The sequence below is a fragment of the Lonchura striata genome, chromosome 5 (genome assembly GCF_046129695.1).
Source record: "Lonchura striata isolate bLonStr1 chromosome 5, bLonStr1.mat, whole genome shotgun sequence".
In the NCBI taxonomy this organism is placed as follows: domain Eukaryota; kingdom Metazoa; phylum Chordata; class Aves; order Passeriformes; family Estrildidae; genus Lonchura; species Lonchura striata.
The window spans coordinates 54,522,076-54,540,552 of record NC_134607.1 but is presented as its reverse complement, the minus strand read 5'-3'; the positions used below and the strand labels follow the sequence as shown (position 1 = coordinate 54,540,552).

The window sequence follows — 18,477 nt, the reverse complement described above, 5'->3', positions numbered from 1 at the left end:
GGTTTGGCCACAGACCAGCCATAATACTGGCTGTCCATGAGCTTTTGATAAACTGAGGGTAATAAATCATGATGGCAAGCTAAGTGGAAGGAATAGAAGCATCAAAAGAGAAAAAGGTTAAAGCTGTGTGTGGATAATTAAAGAGGCATTTGAGAAAGAATTCTACTATTAATACTGAATTGTTTGCTTCCCCAGATTTCATTAGTGCTTATTCAAATTGCACTTCTGCAAACTGTGGAAGTCTTCCAGCCAAGGGAACCCTCACCTTGTGCCTCCTGTGGACACTGCCCATGAGGAAGCCATCCTGAACTGCACTAGCAATTTCAGGAAGGTCTGAAATTTGTGGGGAGCTGTGTCTGGGCTTGCTGGCATTCCAGCTGTCCTGGCTCCATACTGCCAGCTGGGGAACAACAGCACTGTGGGGTGGAAAGGGTTTGATAGCACAGGAGAAGGGAAAGAGGTTGAGCTGACCTGGATGACTTAGGTGAGAACAAAGTATCCTGCAGGTGGAGAGAGGCTGACCTTGTAAAACCCTGCTCAGTGCCCTGAGCTCCTTGTTCCTCTTCCTTTCACCTTTGTCCATGCACCAATGAGAATGCCTTTCTGGGACCTTGGAAGCTGTATATTTACAGCAAAACTTTGCCTCTTGGGTAGTGGCTTGAGCACCGTGAAACCTAAATCTGAAAACAAGAACCACAACTAAGCAGGTATGAAATTGCTTACAAGACTCTTTTTTATGACTAAAAACACTGTCAGCAGAGTTCTGTTTTGAATTAATTGCTTTTCTTATCCCTTATTGTTTTATGACAGCTGAAATTGCCTGACTGGATGCCAACACTCATGAACAACTATGGTCTGACCTCTGTTTTGAAATAAACTGTCTACTAAGCAAAATAAGTTCCCTTGATTTTCTGATGACATATATATGTGGATTTTGAGAAAGAGAAGTGAGTATGGCAGGAAACTCAGAAATCACGAAAGGGGAAATGTTATGGTTATTTTTTTCTCCCTTCTATAATACAGACCTACTAAAACTCCTTCCTAGTCCTGCCTTAGTTTGTTTGAGCATGTGGCAGCAGTCCAGGAGTTTATACAAAGCTCCAGGGTATCACTGTGGATGGTGCTCACATCCCCTCTTCTTCATGTACTTCTCACACTGCCATCTCAGATTCACATCCAGATGGGACAGCTGGGGTGGTGGGATGCTCTTGAGAGGCCCATGGGCTTTGCCATCAGCTGATGAGCACACAGAAACCATCTCTTGGCCTTGCACAGTACATCAAGCCTAGCATTCCTCCTGTGGTCTCAGCTCCCCACAGCTCTCAGCTCCCCACAGCTCTTGGTGTGCTGTTCCCATGGCTGTCCGCACTTGGACTGAAGGTGTGCTGCTTCAGAAACCAATTTCTGAGGCTGACAGGGGTTAGATTCTGGATTTGGCATTACATGTCCATGGTTTCCAGCAATGCTGTGTTAAGAGGAATTGCCCTTTGTTGCCAAACTTTTCTGTCAAGTTGCTTCTTAGCTCTTATTACACAGAGAAAATTTCTCTTGTGCATATCCTCACTTGAGTGCTTGCTGCTGGCTGGGTGGCTGATGCAAGGTTGCTCATGGTACAGATCTACTTTCAGTTCAGGGCATAAAATTAGCTTTACTGGAACTGCCAGAGTACACAAAGCCAGGGCCAGAGCAGGGCTCACCAGCCTCCTGCTCTGAACACCAGGCACATGCATCCTCACAGCTGGGTGTCTTGGCCTTTTGCCTTGGGTCTTAGTTCCTTACTTCTTTTATGTTCAATTGGCCATGGAGCTATTTCTTGACTTGGAAAAATAGAAATTTGGGTGATCATATTTACTGCTCAGCATCTGCTGACCTTCCACAGACAGGAGGAGATCTCTCCTAGTACCTTTGTGCTGAACTGTTTAATAAATAAATAAATAGGTAAATAAGTTTCTGGCAAAAGGATTAAAAAAGACGGGGTGCCTTATAAAGCATTTGCAGTCATACTAACTAAAGGTAAGCAGGGATGCTGGAGTCTCACAGCTGTTCTGCAAACTACTCTTAGCTGGTGCACATAGCTAAGTACGCTCTGGGCAGTATCCAGTGAAGCCTCAGGGCTTTCTGATCACTGAAGCTCTCGTTTTGAGGACAAAAATGCCAGGCTGTGTTACTGCAAGCCAGGATACGGCCTCTGGCCTTCCACCTTCCCTCTTCTGTGCCTGTTTGACCTGTCCCCGTTCCCATTGTTTCTGACTCAAGTGAGGCAGGGTTAGGTTATTTCCATCCCAGTTTAAGAAAACGGGTGAATGTTTCCGAGGTTTAACCCTTTTGTTCAGCTGTTTGAGCCATTAAAATATTAAAATGCTTTCCTTTGCGCCTGCTCTCAGTTTTGCAGCTGATCTTGTGAGACTCCACCACTACCTCAGCCCTGGAGCAGGCAGGCAGCCAGACCCGAGTAGCTTCTCTTTCTGCTTTAGAGTCGGAGTCGTTTTACTACGACTGTCTGGGAAAAGCTTTGATTTCCCAAAAAACTGATTTTGCCCTTACGGTAGAAGCAGCTAGGGAAAAATATATGTACCTCCCCGTCGGGGAATCGAACCCCGGTCTCCCGCGTGACAGGCGGGGATACTTACCACTATACTAACGAGGAACTGTACATGCGTGTATCTTCCAGTAGGGCTCATATTCTGTTTAGTCTCTCGCATCCTCGTGAGGGCCGATTCCAGCCACCCCTGCTTCTCGGTTTACCACCCCCTTCTCTCGCAATGCACCATGGGTTCTGTAGTTCTCACGGCGTTCCCCCGCCCTCTCCGCGCGGAGGGCGGCACTACACCTCCCAGGGGCCTCCCCTCCCCTCTCCGCGGCGGGCTCCGTGCCGCGCAGGGTGGCACGGCCGGGCAGGGCGGGTAGACGGCGCGCGAGCGATGGCGGACCCCAGCTCGTTCGCGTCTCCCGCGTGCTGCCTCACGCGGCACCTCCACCTGCGCTGCCGCGCGGACTTCGCGGCGCGCGTGCTGCGGGGCACGGCCGCCCTCACCGCGCGCGCGGAGCGCGAGGCGCTGCGCCGCCTGGTAACGGGGGCGGGGGGGCGGTGAGGGCGGGGGCGCGAGGGGACCCCGCGGACCGCGAGGGGCGAGCCCGGAGCCCGCGCCCTGCCGCCTTCCCGCGCCCGTCCTTCCCTCCCTCCTTCCTTCCTTTCTTCCTTCCCTCCCTCCCTCCTTCCTTCCTTCCTTCCTTCCCGGACCCGCCGCCCCTGCCCGCTGCTCGGCTGGAGCCTGACACCGCCTCGCAGCCCTCCGTTCCCGCTCAGCCCGCCAGAGCCGGCGCGGTGCGCAAGGGAAGGGCAAGACTGTGTCTTCCCCTGCTGCCGAAAAGATGGGAATAAATCACTGGAAATCTAGATTTAGGGCTTTTTCGCCTGTGTGTTGCTTTCTCTGTTATCTCTAAAAATAAGCATGTGAATACCTCTTAAATTTAGCATTATATTCGAAGTTCGGGGGTTCTGGGCTTTTCTCATGCTAACTCCATAAAATTCTTTTGTGGTTGGCACTTATTTTTTTAAGGGGAAAAGCCCAATCCTATTAGTAATAAAGAGTAACGCCTCGTTCCTGCTAAAAATGAGTATACTGTACTATTTAATTCACCTTCCATTGCATGAAGGTCGGGATTTGCTGTGGTGTGCTCCAACAGAAGCCTTAGCAGGGGTTTTTATACCGTTCTCCTCACTTCATAGCAGTACTGTCGAGTAACACCTCGACAACCTTTGTTTTTCTTAATTCACTTCTATGGTTAGAAGTTGGTTTTCTTCCTCTATCCCCTCCAGCTTTTCAAGTTCAGCGCTGCTCTCTTAAAATACTGGTTCCCGGTGGTCAACAGAGTCAGTTTTCCTGGTTTTATTTAGAAAATACTTTTTCCTTCAGAGGGACTTTCGTTTAAGATTTCAGAGTGCTGCATTTATTATTTTACAATATTTAACTGGCATGTTAACTGGCATGCAATATGTTTTTTATCACAGGTCCTGGATACAAAAGACGTACAGGTATTTAAAGTGACTGTAAATGGACAGGATGCACGATTTGCTTTTGGAGAGAAGCACAGTTTCAAGGGAACCCCTCTAGAAATCACATTTCCAAATGAACTAAGAAGGTACACACTTTTCCCTACACCTTTAGGTGGTTTTCAAAATGCACTGTATAAGCTGCTTGTCTGCCTGTAGGGTTGTTGAGTAAAGCTTGCAAAGGGACTTGTAAATTAGAATCAGGGTATTGCAATTGTTTCATATGATCTTGTAGATTAATGTCATATTTGGCTTTCATTAGTCAAAACTTTGAGAGTGTTTGTATCTGTATCTGTCCCCAGACCTTGTATCGGGTACAAAATTACTAAACTGAGTAGCATAATGATGTGAAATATATCACAATTTTTCCAGTGCTTCTCATCAGTAATATTGTTTCTGCTTTAACTACCTGGTTTAGAATTGTTACAGTGTAGAGCATGTGAAGCTACAGCCCCTGTTGGATCTCTTTTATACAAGGGCTGGTTCTGCATTTCTGTAGAACTTCAGGTTACCACTATGATTAGATAAGAGCATGTTTTCAAATAATCAAAGTTTTATTTTGTTGACTTTGGTAATTCATGTTGACAGCATGATGGAGAGTGAACTAACCATGGTCTACCTCTTAATGTGCATGAATTAAAAAGCTGTTGCCAAATTACAGTATGTTTTTTGGCATTTTGCTTTGTATTTTGTAACTCAGTGGTATCTCAATCCTCCATGGTGCCAAAGCTGAAAGCTGTGATTGTATAAGGAAGTTCCCTTGTTTGAATAAAATCGAATATTAAGTTACTTCTAATTGTTTGGTTTTTAGAACTCATTGCTACCTCTAAAAACTCTTCCAGTTTAGTCTGGTTTTTAAGCTTTTTTTCTTTTTAATGCTGTACTCTGAATTAGTGCAGTTAAGAAACACAAATAATGAGGAAGAGAAAGGAATGTCATAAAACAGTTGTCCTTTCTGGAGAAACACTTCTGGTCTCTTAAGAAATTGAACAAATTAAGTACTTGAGCAAACATGCCACATCAGAAATATAGGCCCATTTCTTTTATTTTACTTTCAGCTGCCCCTTTTTTTTTTTTTTTTTTTTTTTTAAGTTCTAAATTTCCTGGTAAGAAAAAAAAGAGGAGGTATGACTTGTGACCATAAGAATTCATAATCTAGTGTGAGACGTAGTCCCCTATATAACTATCAATGACACAGCGATAGGAAAGGGTGGGAGTTACAACTGGAAGTCTGATCATTGAGAAAGCAATGTGCCTTATGGTAATACCAGTTATTTTCTTTTTTTTTGTCTAATATGTACTTTGGAATACTGGTTATAAACCAGATGTGTACACCTGGTCAGCTTATCTAGTGTCCCAGTTCCTCTGATTAGCTGAAGCTTGTTCTGATTTATGGCTCGATTGTTTATTCCAAGAGTTGCATGTATAATCTGGAACTTTCTGAGAACAGAAGCAAGTACTTCCATGTACTTTGGGTGTCAGTGATGGTTAAGATACGTTTTTAATAAAAAAGAGTATGAATGTGGCAGGTTGGTGTGTGTTCCCTCATTAGCAAACTGATTCCCCTCTTACATGTAACTGTCAGTTTTTGCATGACACCAGTTCTGAAACCCTGAATAAAATCTGAACATTATTTATTTTTCTTGTTAACTCCTACTGTTAATAGGAGTTAGTTCTACAATTACTGATAATTTTCAGGGTGTTTTTGTCTTCTTAAGGATAATACTTACAGAACATTAACATCAGACAGAAAGTCTAAATTTTTAATGTACAGAATACTTATTCTATGTTATTCGGCCGTGTATCTTATGTAGGGTTTTGCACTCATGTAGGGGTTTTTTTTTGTTTGTGTATTGCAGAGGGTTTTTTACACTTACATGTACAAGGTAACTTAGCTGTTACAAAACTATATACATGTAGCTGGCCCAAATAGCCTGTGCTTTCCTTGAAGAGAGAAAAGTTTCTGGTTAGTAAAAACAATAATAAAAGTACCTTGGGATGTAAAAATGAAATTAGCTAACCATTTTTTAATACCCTAATTGAAAGGGAATTGTTGCTTTTAATATGATACTTGTTCTGATTTTTAATGCTTTTGAGACAGTTTTGCAGACCTGTTTTTCAGACATCTTTGCAGAGGAATTTCAATGTGATCAGGATTTGTGTCAAAACAGTCTGACTGTGTTCTTTATTGTACAGGGGACAAGAAGCAATTGTTGAAATCTCTTTTGAAAGCTCTCCACAGTCTTCAGCTCTCCAATGGTTTACTCCAGAGCAAACTTCTGGAAAGAAACACCCATTTCTCTTCAGCCAGTGCCAGGTTGAGTTCATTTTTTCCAAACTTGTTGACATACCACTGTAATTTCCCTTGGTTTCTAAAGAACTGGAGAGAAAGGCTAGAAAGGGGAAGCGCAGTAGCCTGTAACTTCTAGCTGTGTGTCAAAGGTCCTAAATGAAAACACTTAATGTTAGGATGTTGTTGAGATTTTATTATATGTTTACAGTTTGATAATTCTGGATACTCCAGTATCCTTGTTGAAGAACATACGGTCCTTTACAACCAATACTTTTGTCCATTGATCTGCCTTACCTACTATTATTTCTTTTACAAAGGCCTGTAGGCTCTAAGTGATAGAAGTACAGGATTACAGATAACAAATTCTCTGGAGGAGCTGTCTAGACTTGCTCTATAGTGTATTAATTGATTTATTTCTAGTCCTCTGCATTAGAAAGACAGTTTTGTTTTATCTTCTTTTCCTTTCTCCCTCTCTAGGCTATCCACTGCAGAGCCATTTTTCCATGCCAAGACACACCTGCTGTGAAACTAACCTACTATGCAGAGGTAGATGAACCTAAGTCATGTGTCTTAACTGAAGACAAATGCTACAATGGTTGAATTTATATTGGTCAGGGTTTTTTGGTAGCTGCCAGCATGTGGCCTAATATAAAACCACAGTATTGACTTTCAGCTCAATATGAGAGGAAAGAGGTGATCTTCCCTGTGGCAGTTCTCTAACTTTACCATTTCCTTTTTGTATATGTCAACTCTTTTTCCATTATTATGTATCTATTTGCAAAAGGAAGTAAAAATGCAGTAGTAAGAAAGATGCTGGAAAGATGAAGGAAAAGCTGACAGTAAGACAGCAAAGAGTGCTGTAAAGTAAAAAATACTTGAAAAGGATTTAAGTAATATACTTTGGTATAGAGTTAGGGGATATTTACAGTCCTGGTGTAAATAGTTTTAAGGAAGCAAAAAGCAAGAGAGATGTGCACTGTGACATTACAATTCAGTTGTCTGAAGAAAGTGAGCCTTTTAACTTCTGTTGGAGGTACTCCACTGATTAATTCAATATTTCCTGTCTTCAAGACAACATTTTCTGTATGCTTTATGTTCTGCTTGACAGAGATGACCTAATAACAGAACAAATCTGGGCTAGTCTTTGTTATCAGCTGCTTGTAGTATGGAGTATAATGCTGAGTGCCAGCTGCATTGCTTATGGCTGTGTGCCCTCTCAGATATCCGTCCCAAAGGAGCTGGTGGCTCTGATGAGCGCGAATCGCGATGGAGAGGCACCCGACCCAGAGGACAGCACCCACAAGGTTTACCGCTTCAGCCAGAACGTAAGTGTTCCGGGCTAGGAAATGGCTGCATGGCTTACTCCTCACCTGTGCAGCTCACAATCACCTCAGGTGTGGTTTTGGTATCATGGATAAATCATGTGACTCACATAGCTCTTTGCCACGCTAGAAATGTGAGGCATTATGGAACTCCAGCTCTGAGAAGACAACTAGTGAACGCTGGTGCTGCTGGTGCTTTCTGGTTGTTTTTGGCATTCCCAGAAAAGCCAAATTCAAGTTTTGAAAATGTTTCAATACTCAAAACTAGTCCTGTCACAACCCTTTTTGTCTGCACTGATTTTTGGAAAATAGTGCAGATGCAAATAATATGGAAGGAAGTTTTGGAAAACAGAACCTGCGAATTTTAAACTCACCAAGAGCTTTCATCTAAGCAGTGGAACTCAATGTCAGAACCAATTTTTAGCTTGAAGTTAGGCAACTTCTGACAACAGATTTTTAGGTTGTTTTTTTTAATGGGAAAACTTTGGTATCTATGGAAAGTATCTCCAGCCAATTTAAGATTACTGTTCTCTGGAAGTTTTATTAAGTGGTGCAGCTATTCTAATGATTCCACTGCTCATAAAGCAGCAGTCCTGATTTACTCTTCTGGCATTTTTGTTCTCACAGTTTTTTGGATTACAGTTCTGGTGTTTATGAGCTCTTTTGGTGAGCCCAGTTCATTTTGCTGAACAAACAGATAAAATTAACATAAATCTGGGCTGCTGACACTGAATAACTGCAAGGAGGAGTGGTATGATGTGACTGGAGGAGAGGAGGTCATTAGAGTACTCTGAACAGCAGCAGCTGTCGGGTTTGATTTGGCTGCTGCGTGAAACCTGAGAGAGGGGAAAAAACAGTTCCCTTATCTCGAGCACATCAGTAAGCAGTGCTCTGCCCTCTCTGTGGAGCCAAAACATTTGCTACTCTCAGTCTAGAAGACTTCTATGTTGTCTCTGTAATCCAGAGATGAATGTTATCTAGGAATACACTGTTGAAAAGCATGATGGACCTGTACCAGCAATAACATTTTGTGTAATTGAAATTATGCTACACTTTCTGATACAGAAAACCATTACTTTTTAAAAAAAGACATGCTTTTCTTTAAAGAAAACACATTAAGCAGAAAATACACAAATGAAAAAAGACATGGAAAAGGACATGCATGTCGCCTGATGTCAACACTGATTTGTTAGGTGTCTTTCCTCAGATGAAAAAGGCAAATGCATCAAGCTCTTGGACATATAAGCGTGCTGAGGCTTACCTAAAACTCCTTTTTCTGCATAGCCAGGATGGAAAAAAGGGTAGTGGAGAGCAACCTCTGTAAGAATGAGTTTACAACCCAACAGTTATTGACATTTGAATTTCAAAATGTCAAATTAGCAAATTGGACATCAAAATGTGGAGGTGTTTTTTCTTAACTCATCTATAACATAAGGGACTTTGTTCTTTTCAATAATATGTTCTGTGGGTTAATAGGTAAAATTAAAACACAGATGATGATATGTGTATTTTAGTAAACAATATTTAAATGGTTTGTGGATAACAGTGGAATAAAATTTTCTGAAATTGTGTCTCCAACTAATTACGATTTTAAGTCTTACTTATTTAACATTGTTTAAATTCAGACAAAGTGGAACTTTTACAGGAATGGCTGTATTATCACCTTTTCTTTCTAGAGCACTTGGAGAAAGCAGTTCTCTATAAAGATACTTCAGTTAGGAGTTTTTTTTCATTGAAATAACAAATATTTAGAGTTTTTTTAATTCCAAACATGGAAATCAAATATACACATTTTGATTTTTACTGAATCTTTTTTCTTTAATGTATTTATATCTATAAATATTCTTGTTTGCTTCATTAAGGCTCTTCCTGTATCTTTCTGCATGATAAAACTGCCCTTTATTTGAGCAGTATCTCTTAACTTCTCCTTCCATAAAATTTAGTGGAACTGAAATGAATATGGAAAACTGACTTTCTTTTGAAGAGAAACCAAACCAGCAGGAATTTTGCATGCAGATTTTTTCAAACTTAGAGTTTGAAAAATACTTAGTGGGTTCTGTAAGTTTTTCAGATACTTAGAGTTTTGCGGGTTTTGCCTGAAACATCTGAAGCAAGTACATCCTGTAGATAAAGGAGTATCATTTGGGAAGAAAGAACAATGTTTTTGAAAAACACAGCGCCTGCCTTTAAGGCAGGAAACTCTGGAGGAAAACTTTATTTATATACTTTTGTTCTTCTCTGAGTCAGTAGTCTGATAACTGACATTACAAGTAATATTTCTTTATTTTTCCTATGTTCTCCACTAGGTTCCCATACCTTGCTACTTGTTTGCTTTAGTAGTTGGAGCTTTAGAAAGTCGGTGAGTGAATCTGTACAATGTATAATAAATATTAATAACCACAATAAATCTTTTGAGCTTTTTAAAAATTGGTTCTTGGTCTTATTTCTAAATTTAAAGTGCCTTAGAAGTTCAGTTAACCTGTTAATTTGTATAAAACTGCACATATCTTGATTTGCTCTTGAATATTTTTTTTTACTTGTGCTGTAAATTAGAGAAACAGCATAAAGAGTTTGGACCTAAAAAAGCCCTTAGTGGTTAAAATTTAGCACAGGGAAGAGATCTTCTTTTCTAGTTAACAAATAAGCCTTTTCTGTAAAAGGCAGAAAAGTATTGCTTCAGCTTTATTTCTCATTGGCACAAGGTTGTGTTAATAAAGGCCACAGTAATGCTTTTATATTAGGGCTTGATAGCATTTAAAAATCTGTAAGTGGTTTTCCTGTTCTTTTGTGCTGAATAATGCATGCATGTTTATTTTGTTTTCTAAGGCTTTGCTTTAGCAATGGAGAGGAAAAGCAGACAAAGATTCCCTAATGAGTTCCCTCTGCAATGTGGGTTACTCAAGAGCTGTGGGTTACAGTTACACATACGCTGTCTGTATTAGTTTCCCATAGAATTACTTCTGGTTCATACTGTCTTATTGGTATTTATTTTTACTTTCAACAGAAAGATTGGCCCGAGGACACTGGTCTGGGCTGAAAAGGAACTAGTGGATAAATCAGCCTATGAATTTTCTGAGGCGAGTAATTAACAACAACAAAAACAGTGTTGTAAGATAACTATTTCACATAGTATTGGAAAAAAAACAGACTACAGTTCTCTGTTTTGGTCATCTTTAGTTCTCCTTTATCTACCTCCCATCCCACCAATGCTACTAATCTATTGCAGTACAAACTTAGTACTGAAAGTACATATTGATACAGTCCCATACTTGTTTTACATGTGAGACTTGCCAAGCTGAAAGGGAATGAAATATGGGGTCAATAGGTTATTATTTGTTCAGTGTTTATAGTCAGAAATCATTTTAGAAATTAATGTGAATTCTTGTTTCAGGCTGAAGCTATGCTGAAAACAGCAGAAGATTTGGCAGGACCTTATGTCTGGGGACAGTATGATTTGTTAGTCTTACCACCTTCTTTTCCTTATGGTGGTATGGAGAATCCTTGTCTTACTTTTGTAACTCCAACGCTACTGGTAAGTATAGCAGTGATAAAAGTTAGCTTTTCCTTAGGGCTTGCATGTCAATCAGGTGATGAATAGCAATGCACAAATTGGATTAGTCTTCCTAGAAAGACCTGTAAATGTTCCTTCCTCCTTTGGAGTTAGGTATCATAGAAGAAACTGCATGAAGTGATCTGTTTTGAGGCTGACTTGAACCTAACAACTAACTTGGCTTTCCCTTTTCTTTTTAGGCAGGTGATCGATCTCTATCAAATGTAAGTCAAAAATAGATTCCTCTCTTCAAGTAGAACAAAACTTGAAGATGTATCTGAATTCCTTTATAATAAATACCTGAATACTTGGTCTTTTTTCACTGGGGAAATTAAAAGTTAAGGTAGTAACCCAAGAACTCTTACAAAAGCAAGTGTTAATTTAAAGTAAACTCTGTAAAGTATCTATTTTGTATAATGGACAGATGGAAATAACATGGATGCCTATATACACAGGGAGCTGACTGAGGTTAGCTGCTTCATAACTCTTTTCCTGTCCTGTTAAACAACATCTGTGTATAGATGTGATTAGAAATCACAACTGAATTGGCCTCATCAAAATCATTAGGAGATAACTTCTTCCTCTATGTGTCAGTGCACTAGATCTCATATAATATACAGATTTCTTCAAAGTGGAAATAATGAATACAATTAGAATAAATACTTTTTTTTCTGCAAAATTGAATACTCTGAATGCAATTGTATTGCATATGTCTTTCTACTAGAGTGATGTACTGCTAAACTTAAAAAAAAGGTTGTCTTAAATGAAGAATACTTAAATATTTGACATGGGTACTTTTTAATATATCATGCATCATTAGCTTTCCCATTGCAGAAGTTGCTTAGGTGAGAAAGCAGTACTAGTCCATGACTTGGTATTCTGTATTCTGAAATGTGATTTCATAAGCAAGTTACCTACACCAAGCCATTGCTCAGTATGGCTCTCTATGGCTTTAGGCTAGACGTTGAAAAATTCTGTTAGCTATGCTAGCATTGGTCCTCTGCTTAAAATTCATATGGATAGATCTGCAGAACTGTGAATGCTAACTGACTCTGTGAACATAAGATAGCAAATGAGATTCCATCAGCATTTTGTTCTTTTTGTCGGGATCTGATACTTTTTTCCCAGAGGAGTCTAAGTGGTGGATCTGGTTTTGTGTTTTAGGTTATTGCACATGAAATCTCTCATAGCTGGACAGGAAACTTGGTAACCAACAAAACATGGGAGCATTTTTGGTGGGTATAGTGTTCAGTGCAATGCAAATCATATTTTAAATTTAATCTGTAAAGAGACTAACTAAATTAATTTTATCATCCTACCAGTGCTGACTTCATCAATGTCTTTCCAGGCTGAATGAGGGTCATACTGTGTACCTGGAACGCAGGATCGGTGGTCAGTTGTTTGGTGAGCAGTTCAGGCACTTTCAGGCCCTAGGAGGTTGGCGAGAACTGCAGAATACGGTAAATAGTTTTAAAGTCATCATACAAGTGGGGTTTCCCACAAGTAAAATTTGTCTTGTCAGTTGTCCTAATGCTTTCTTATTAGAGGATGAACAACTTTGGTTCCGAGGTGTTTGATTACTACCCAAGGTTATAGCTTCATGTACTCAGATTATATAAAGCTCTTTGAATTGTATTAAGCTTTTCTGTAAGGATGAACATCTTTACAGCCTCTTCTCGTTGTTCTGGGTATCACTAAATTGCAGTATTACCTGTTAGCATAATGCTAAGCAGCTGAAAGTTTATCAAAATTATCTGCAGCCATGACCATCAGAATTTCCAGTGCCTCATGCAAGCAACTTTATTTTTTGGATTTCTAGTCTGTGATAGCTTATTAGTTCCTTGAGCAGCCTGAAGTCTGTTCTGCCCATATCCAGAGCTGAAGTTTTGGTGGTACATCTCCTTTTAAATTCAAAGGCTTAATGACATAGTTCAAATAGTTTGTTAATAAGGGGATAAATATAGCCAGACTAATAGGTGCTCATGGTTAGACAGGCATGATAGTAATTTACTGCTTTGAGACATCTGGAGCACACAGTGGTTGATTCTAAATTTTAGTAATTTAAGGTTGGTGCAGATTCAGAACTTCAGGGAAAAGGACAATGCTTTGAAATTAATCTGTCTCAGTTTTGGATAGTTTATACCTTTATAAATAGAAATAGATCTGCAGGAGTGCCAGTTTTCCTAGATTGATATGTGTTCTTTTGTCTTTGGCACAGATAAATACTCTTGGAGATAAAAATCCAGTAACTAACCTTGTCATTAATCTGGATGAAGTAGATCCTGATGTTGCCTATTCATCCGTGCCATATGAGAAAGGTTTTGCTTTGCTTTTTTACCTTGAACAGCTCCTTGGAGGACCAGGTAAGCATTAGTCAGATTTTATATGTTTTTGTTTTCCACCTTAATTTGAAACACTAAAACATTTTCTTTTTTGTTAGATGTCTTCATTGGCTTCTTGAAAGCTTATGTTCAGAAGTTTGCTTATAAAAGCATTGTAACAGAGGACTGGAAGAAGTTCTTGTACTCCTACTTCAAGGATAAGGTTGGGTAATATTTAAAACTGATTGCATGAAATCCTTTGATTATGTGAAATTCTGACTTAGGTCAGAACTTATTTAAAGACTGGTTCTTTATATTTCTTTATTTCAAGAACTTAATGCGATGTAATCTGGGATTTTATGAAGATGACTTTGCATCATGATATCTTTTAATTTTTTTTTTCTTTTCATAGAGGGGATTGCTTTGCTTTGAAGTAATCTCTTCGGGGTAATTGGAAGAATGTTATCAAAACAAATAAAAATATTGAAACTAGATTTTATTTTCTCAAAAAAAAAATCCTAAAATCAGATTTAAAATTTAATAAGGTTTTATGTTTCTTTGTAGGTAGATATTCTTGATAAAGTTGACTGGAACTCATGGTTTCATGCTCCAGGAATGCCACCAGTGAAGCCTACGTAAGCTGCACTCTTCTGTAGTTCAACTTTTCCTTCTCCAGATTGCATGTGATTTTCCTAACAGTCATACTGCAGTTTGTAAACAGGGTGAAAGTCTTATAAATGTTTAATTGGAAAATGCCTTAGTACTATGTAGGTGTATATAGGAGTAAAAATAGTCACTCTTAATGTTTTCAGTATTTTATTCTGTGGTTATTTCATTATGTGATCCTTTGTTTTTAATATTTGACAGGTATGATATGACACTATCAAATGCTTGCATTGCCTTGAGCCAAAGATGGATCCAAGTGAGTGGTTAAAGAATGCTGAAGTGTCCCTACCTTGAAAAGCTAATATTTTTTGTTATGAAAAGAGAGCTATTCTCTTCTGAAATCTCTCATTTGTTGCGAGTGGGTGTATTTATAGTCACATTTATGCCATAGATTTTGCATTTGCTAGAATAGACCTTCATTGTAGAGTCAAGGGATAGACCTTCATTGTAGAGTCAAGGGATAGACCTTCATTGTAGAGTCAAGGGATAGACTTTCATTGTAAAGTCAAGGGATTAGCTGTGAGGTCTGTCTGTGAAGTGCAGTCCATATTTTAACAAGGTACAGAGCCAACTTCTTGTTATACGTATGTAGTAACCAAACAGAAAATACTATTTTTGAAACCCTGATATTATGGCTTGATTTAAAAACAAATGCCAGGGTACCTCTGCATTATTGATTATTGTATTAGCAGTAGTTCCTCTATGATATACTGGAGTTGGTATGTATTTCCCATCAAAAACAGGTACATAAAATATATTAATTAATACCACATAATTTTCTCCTAGGTTGAAGCATAGAAGTCATAAACTAATAGAGAATTCAGCATACCCTCCTTTTGTTACCTCTGTAGCTTTTCACGATACTTGCATCCTATCATTTATCTTCCTTTTTCTGAATGTTAATTTTTATTAAAAAGTATTTGATTTTTTGCTTAACTAGCAGAAAGACAGTGGTGATAAAAAGATCAGTGAAGAGAAGATAAGTGAAGAGTACAAACATCAGCAGCTTAAGTCCCTCCCTTCCCCTTATTGTAACATCCTGCACAGATACAAATCAGTATCTTCTTTAAGTGAAATGGCTCAACAGTGTTTATATCAAAACAAAAAATTACACCTGATTGTATTTTGAAATACCTATTAAAAATAAGTAACTGCTCTCTTTTAGGCAAAAGAAAGTGATTTGAGCTCATTCAGCTCAGCAGACCTGAAGGAAATGTCATCTCATCAGTTAATTGAGTTCCTGGCACTGTTGCTTCTGGAGGTAAAAGCACACCTGGGATTACTTGATTCTGATATCATAAAAGCAGGCATAGAAGCTCTACTGTGCATTGAAATAAAGTTACTCTTTTTCTTTTATGTTTTGCTAAATTAATCTTCTCTCACCACGCGTAGTTATTGAAAACTTCAGCCTTGCCTCCCTTATTATTATTATCTGCTCTTCAGATAATAAACAACAAAGTAGTTTGGTTTGGAAGCTAAAAACAAAACCATGAAGTGTTTGAATTAGTCTGTACCAGATGTTATAACAAATGAGCTATCAATAAAATTGAATAAGAATACTTTGTCCTGAATGTTTCAATAGTACAGAATGTGGGAATTAGGTAGTATTTATTCCTTGCCCCTTTCCATACACTGAAAAGATAAAAGGAATAAATAAAATATTTGTCATGGTAGGACTTCAGTTTCTTTGTAGCATCAATCTTCTTGAATTGGTCTGTTTATTATTGAAATATCTGGCTTTAAGTCTTCCTCTGGCTTATTCTGACCATGCAATTTCTTTTTCAGGCACCTCTTCCATTGTCACATGTCCAACGCATGCAAGAAGTGTACAACTTCAATGCTATAAACAACTCTGAAATAAGATTCAGGTTTGTTCTAGTATGAGCACTTTTGAAATATTAAATGTTTTCATAAAACAAGTTGTCCTACTTCACCTGAGACATCCTGTTTTACAGAACTGGGGCAGGGTTTGGGTTTGGGGTTTTTGTTGTGGCTTTGTAAATGCATGTGCAGGCATCATTGCTTACTAGAGTGGTATCCTGTTATTCATGAATTGGGCAAATACAGTTAGTGGACAGTAGATAAGCTGTTCTTTATTTTAATCTGGCATGCTAGAAAAAGAACCTGATGACCTGATAACAAAGTATTTTAAACATATTGTATGGTTTCTACTTCTTGTAACAAGATCAATTTCTTTTTAAAACAAAATAAGCACATGCACCCATGGTGACATTTCATTTGGTTGGTTGGTTGTTTAATCCATTGGTCAAATGGGACAAGTGCTGTATAATTCAGTTCTGAGTGATGCAACTGGACACTATTGTAATATAAAAAAATACATAGCTGCAGAAAATAATCTGCCATTTTGGAGGAACTTGAATGCAATCTTTTCCTGTTGTACAAAAGAGTTGATGTATGTAATGTGCTAGTCAAACACTAAATATTTTATGTTCAGCTAGAATCTCATTCCCATGATACACAGCAGTGCTCAAAGCATTTATGGGAACAGAATCGTTAGATAACTGACCACCACACTAACACAAATGAAATTATAAGTGCAAATTTTTTCTTCCACCCCCAGATGGCTGCGCCTCTGTATCAGGTCCAAGTGGGAAGAAGCTATTCCTCTGGCTTTAAAAATGGCAACAGATCAGGGCAGGATGAAGTTTACTCGACCACTGTTCAGGTAAAGTAATCTCCAAATTTCAGGAGCTCATGCTGTTGGCATTTCTAGTATAATGGAATGTATAATACTTGAAATGCATTTATTGTACATGTTCAAGTGGCCTAATACGGAATTCTCTGTGTACTGTGAACAAGCTTATTTTCAGAGGCTCTTTCCACTTGCTGACATTTTTTTGCATAGAAGAAACCTTAGTCCCAAGGATGCACATTAAGGCAAGGCTTTTGAGGGAAAAGTGAATTCTTAGAAAAATTTCTGTTGTATTATTTTCCTGGATTTTTGTAGTGGTGCCTCCTACTCTTTCTTTTACAGGGACCTTTACAATTTTGACAAGAGTCGAGATCTGGCTGTCAAGACATTTCTGGAGCATAGAGCCTCTATGCACCCCGTCACTTCGATGCTTGTGGGCAAAGACTTGAAGCAGGACCAGTGACAAATGTACTTATTTCTTTGAGATTTTTGTGTTGCTGAAAGAAGAGACTGATTGCCCAAACTGTTGATATACATGCTTATGATTATGCCATAAAATGCTCTCTGCTGCTTTGGTACTTAAGTAACTAAAAAATTAATTTTCCAAATCAAGTTCAGTACTGTTGCAGTAGATAGCACTGCCAGCAGACTCCAGCTACTCTCAGACTCTGACTGCAGGCTTCCCTTGTAGACTCTGATGCCAGCAGACTCCAAAAACAGCCCCTCACAGCAGGGCCAGCAAAAAAAAAAACTCTACCCTTTCTTTCTCCTCTTCTGTCTCCCCCTTGACCAGCTAACCTACTCTTTTATAACACCCATCCTCATTGGATACAGCTGTGTCCCACTAAGGGCAAGGCAGTTCCTCCTCTTTGATAATTAGCACAGCTGTAATTCATCAGGGGCAAGGTTGCTTGCAATCCATTCTCCTGCACTTTCTATTTCACATTTCCAGCTAAAGCAGCAAAAATGCTACATCTCTGGAATTGAGAGAATGTTTTCATTACAAGCAATTTTTAGAATACACAAAAACTGTTCTGAGATGTAATCATTTGTCAGTGATAGAATTGAAGAACTTGGAAAATTAATTGGTGGATGGTATGGCTCTTTGTGCATAGCATTCTTTTCCATAGCACAGTGGTTGAAACTTCAAGTACCTAAAGAATAAAAAATAAATCTTTTCATTCCCTACCTGGCTATCTTGTCTCTATATTGATATGTACAAAAAGTTTTGATTTAATATTCATCTTTGTTGTGAGAGAAATTTTTATTATGAATCCAAGAGAACAATGAAGACCAAATGTGTTTTCAACCCACTATTTATTTTCAAAACTTATTATTGTAGGGGGTCTAAAGCCCAAGTCTTTCCTTATCCAATTTGATTATTTTAATATTTTGCTTTTTCAACTAGTTCTGGGCACTACCCCTCGTGCTCATATAACAAGTGGAGATAAGTATTAAACCCTAGGTAGTCCCTTTGTTTAGGAACACTAGTGTGGCAAGCATGGACTATGAGTGTTGTTACCATTTTGCCTTTAAAACTAGAGGTATTTTCATATTCTGTGTGTACATGATTATTGTTAAACTTTTTTTTGTTGCCATCTCAACAGCTATCTCTATA

At 38.8% G+C, this 18,477-nt stretch overlaps 1 protein-coding gene and 1 non-coding gene across 2 annotated transcripts; one reads left to right on the top strand and one right to left on the bottom strand.

Moving 5' to 3' along the window:
- Window positions 1-2,575: 2,575 nt before the first annotated feature.
- On the bottom strand, window positions 2,576-2,647 carry TRNAD-GUC (transfer RNA aspartic acid (anticodon GUC)). The gene has a single exon. It is a non-coding gene; the product is annotated as a tRNA-Asp (tRNA).
- Window positions 2,648-2,901: 254 nt separating this feature from the next.
- Window positions 2,902-18,047, top strand: LTA4H (leukotriene A4 hydrolase). The gene is made up of 19 exons (XM_021527962.2): window positions 2,902-3,068; window positions 4,013-4,143; window positions 6,251-6,371; window positions 6,825-6,893; window positions 7,568-7,672; window positions 9,976-10,028; window positions 10,674-10,746; window positions 11,061-11,201; window positions 11,420-11,443; window positions 12,384-12,454; window positions 12,568-12,679; window positions 13,438-13,582; window positions 13,660-13,763; window positions 14,105-14,175; window positions 14,408-14,462; window positions 15,372-15,467; window positions 15,992-16,074; window positions 16,788-16,892; window positions 17,202-18,047. The coding sequence occupies exons 1-19, from the start codon at window positions 2,922-2,924 to the stop codon at window positions 17,320-17,322; spliced, it is 1,827 nt and encodes a 608-aa protein (XP_021383637.2). The 5' UTR covers window positions 2,902-2,921; the 3' UTR covers window positions 17,323-18,047.
- Window positions 18,048-18,477: the final 430 nt, after the last annotated feature.

What these genes read in the sequence shown, in the direction of transcription:
- LTA4H (XM_021527962.2), top strand. Translation starts at nt 2,922, where the DNA reads ATGGCGGACCCCAGCTCGTTCGCGTCTCCCGCGTGCTGCCTCACGCGG. An exon ending in GTGATCGATCTCTATCAAAT is followed by an intron (nt 11,444 to 12,383) that starts GTAAGTCAAAAA and finishes TTTGTGTTTTAG; the next exon opens with GTTATTGCACATGAAATCTC. An exon ending in GGCGAGAACTGCAGAATACG is followed by an intron (nt 12,680 to 13,437) that starts GTAAATAGTTTT and finishes TCTTTGGCACAG; the next exon opens with ATAAATACTCTTGGAGATAA.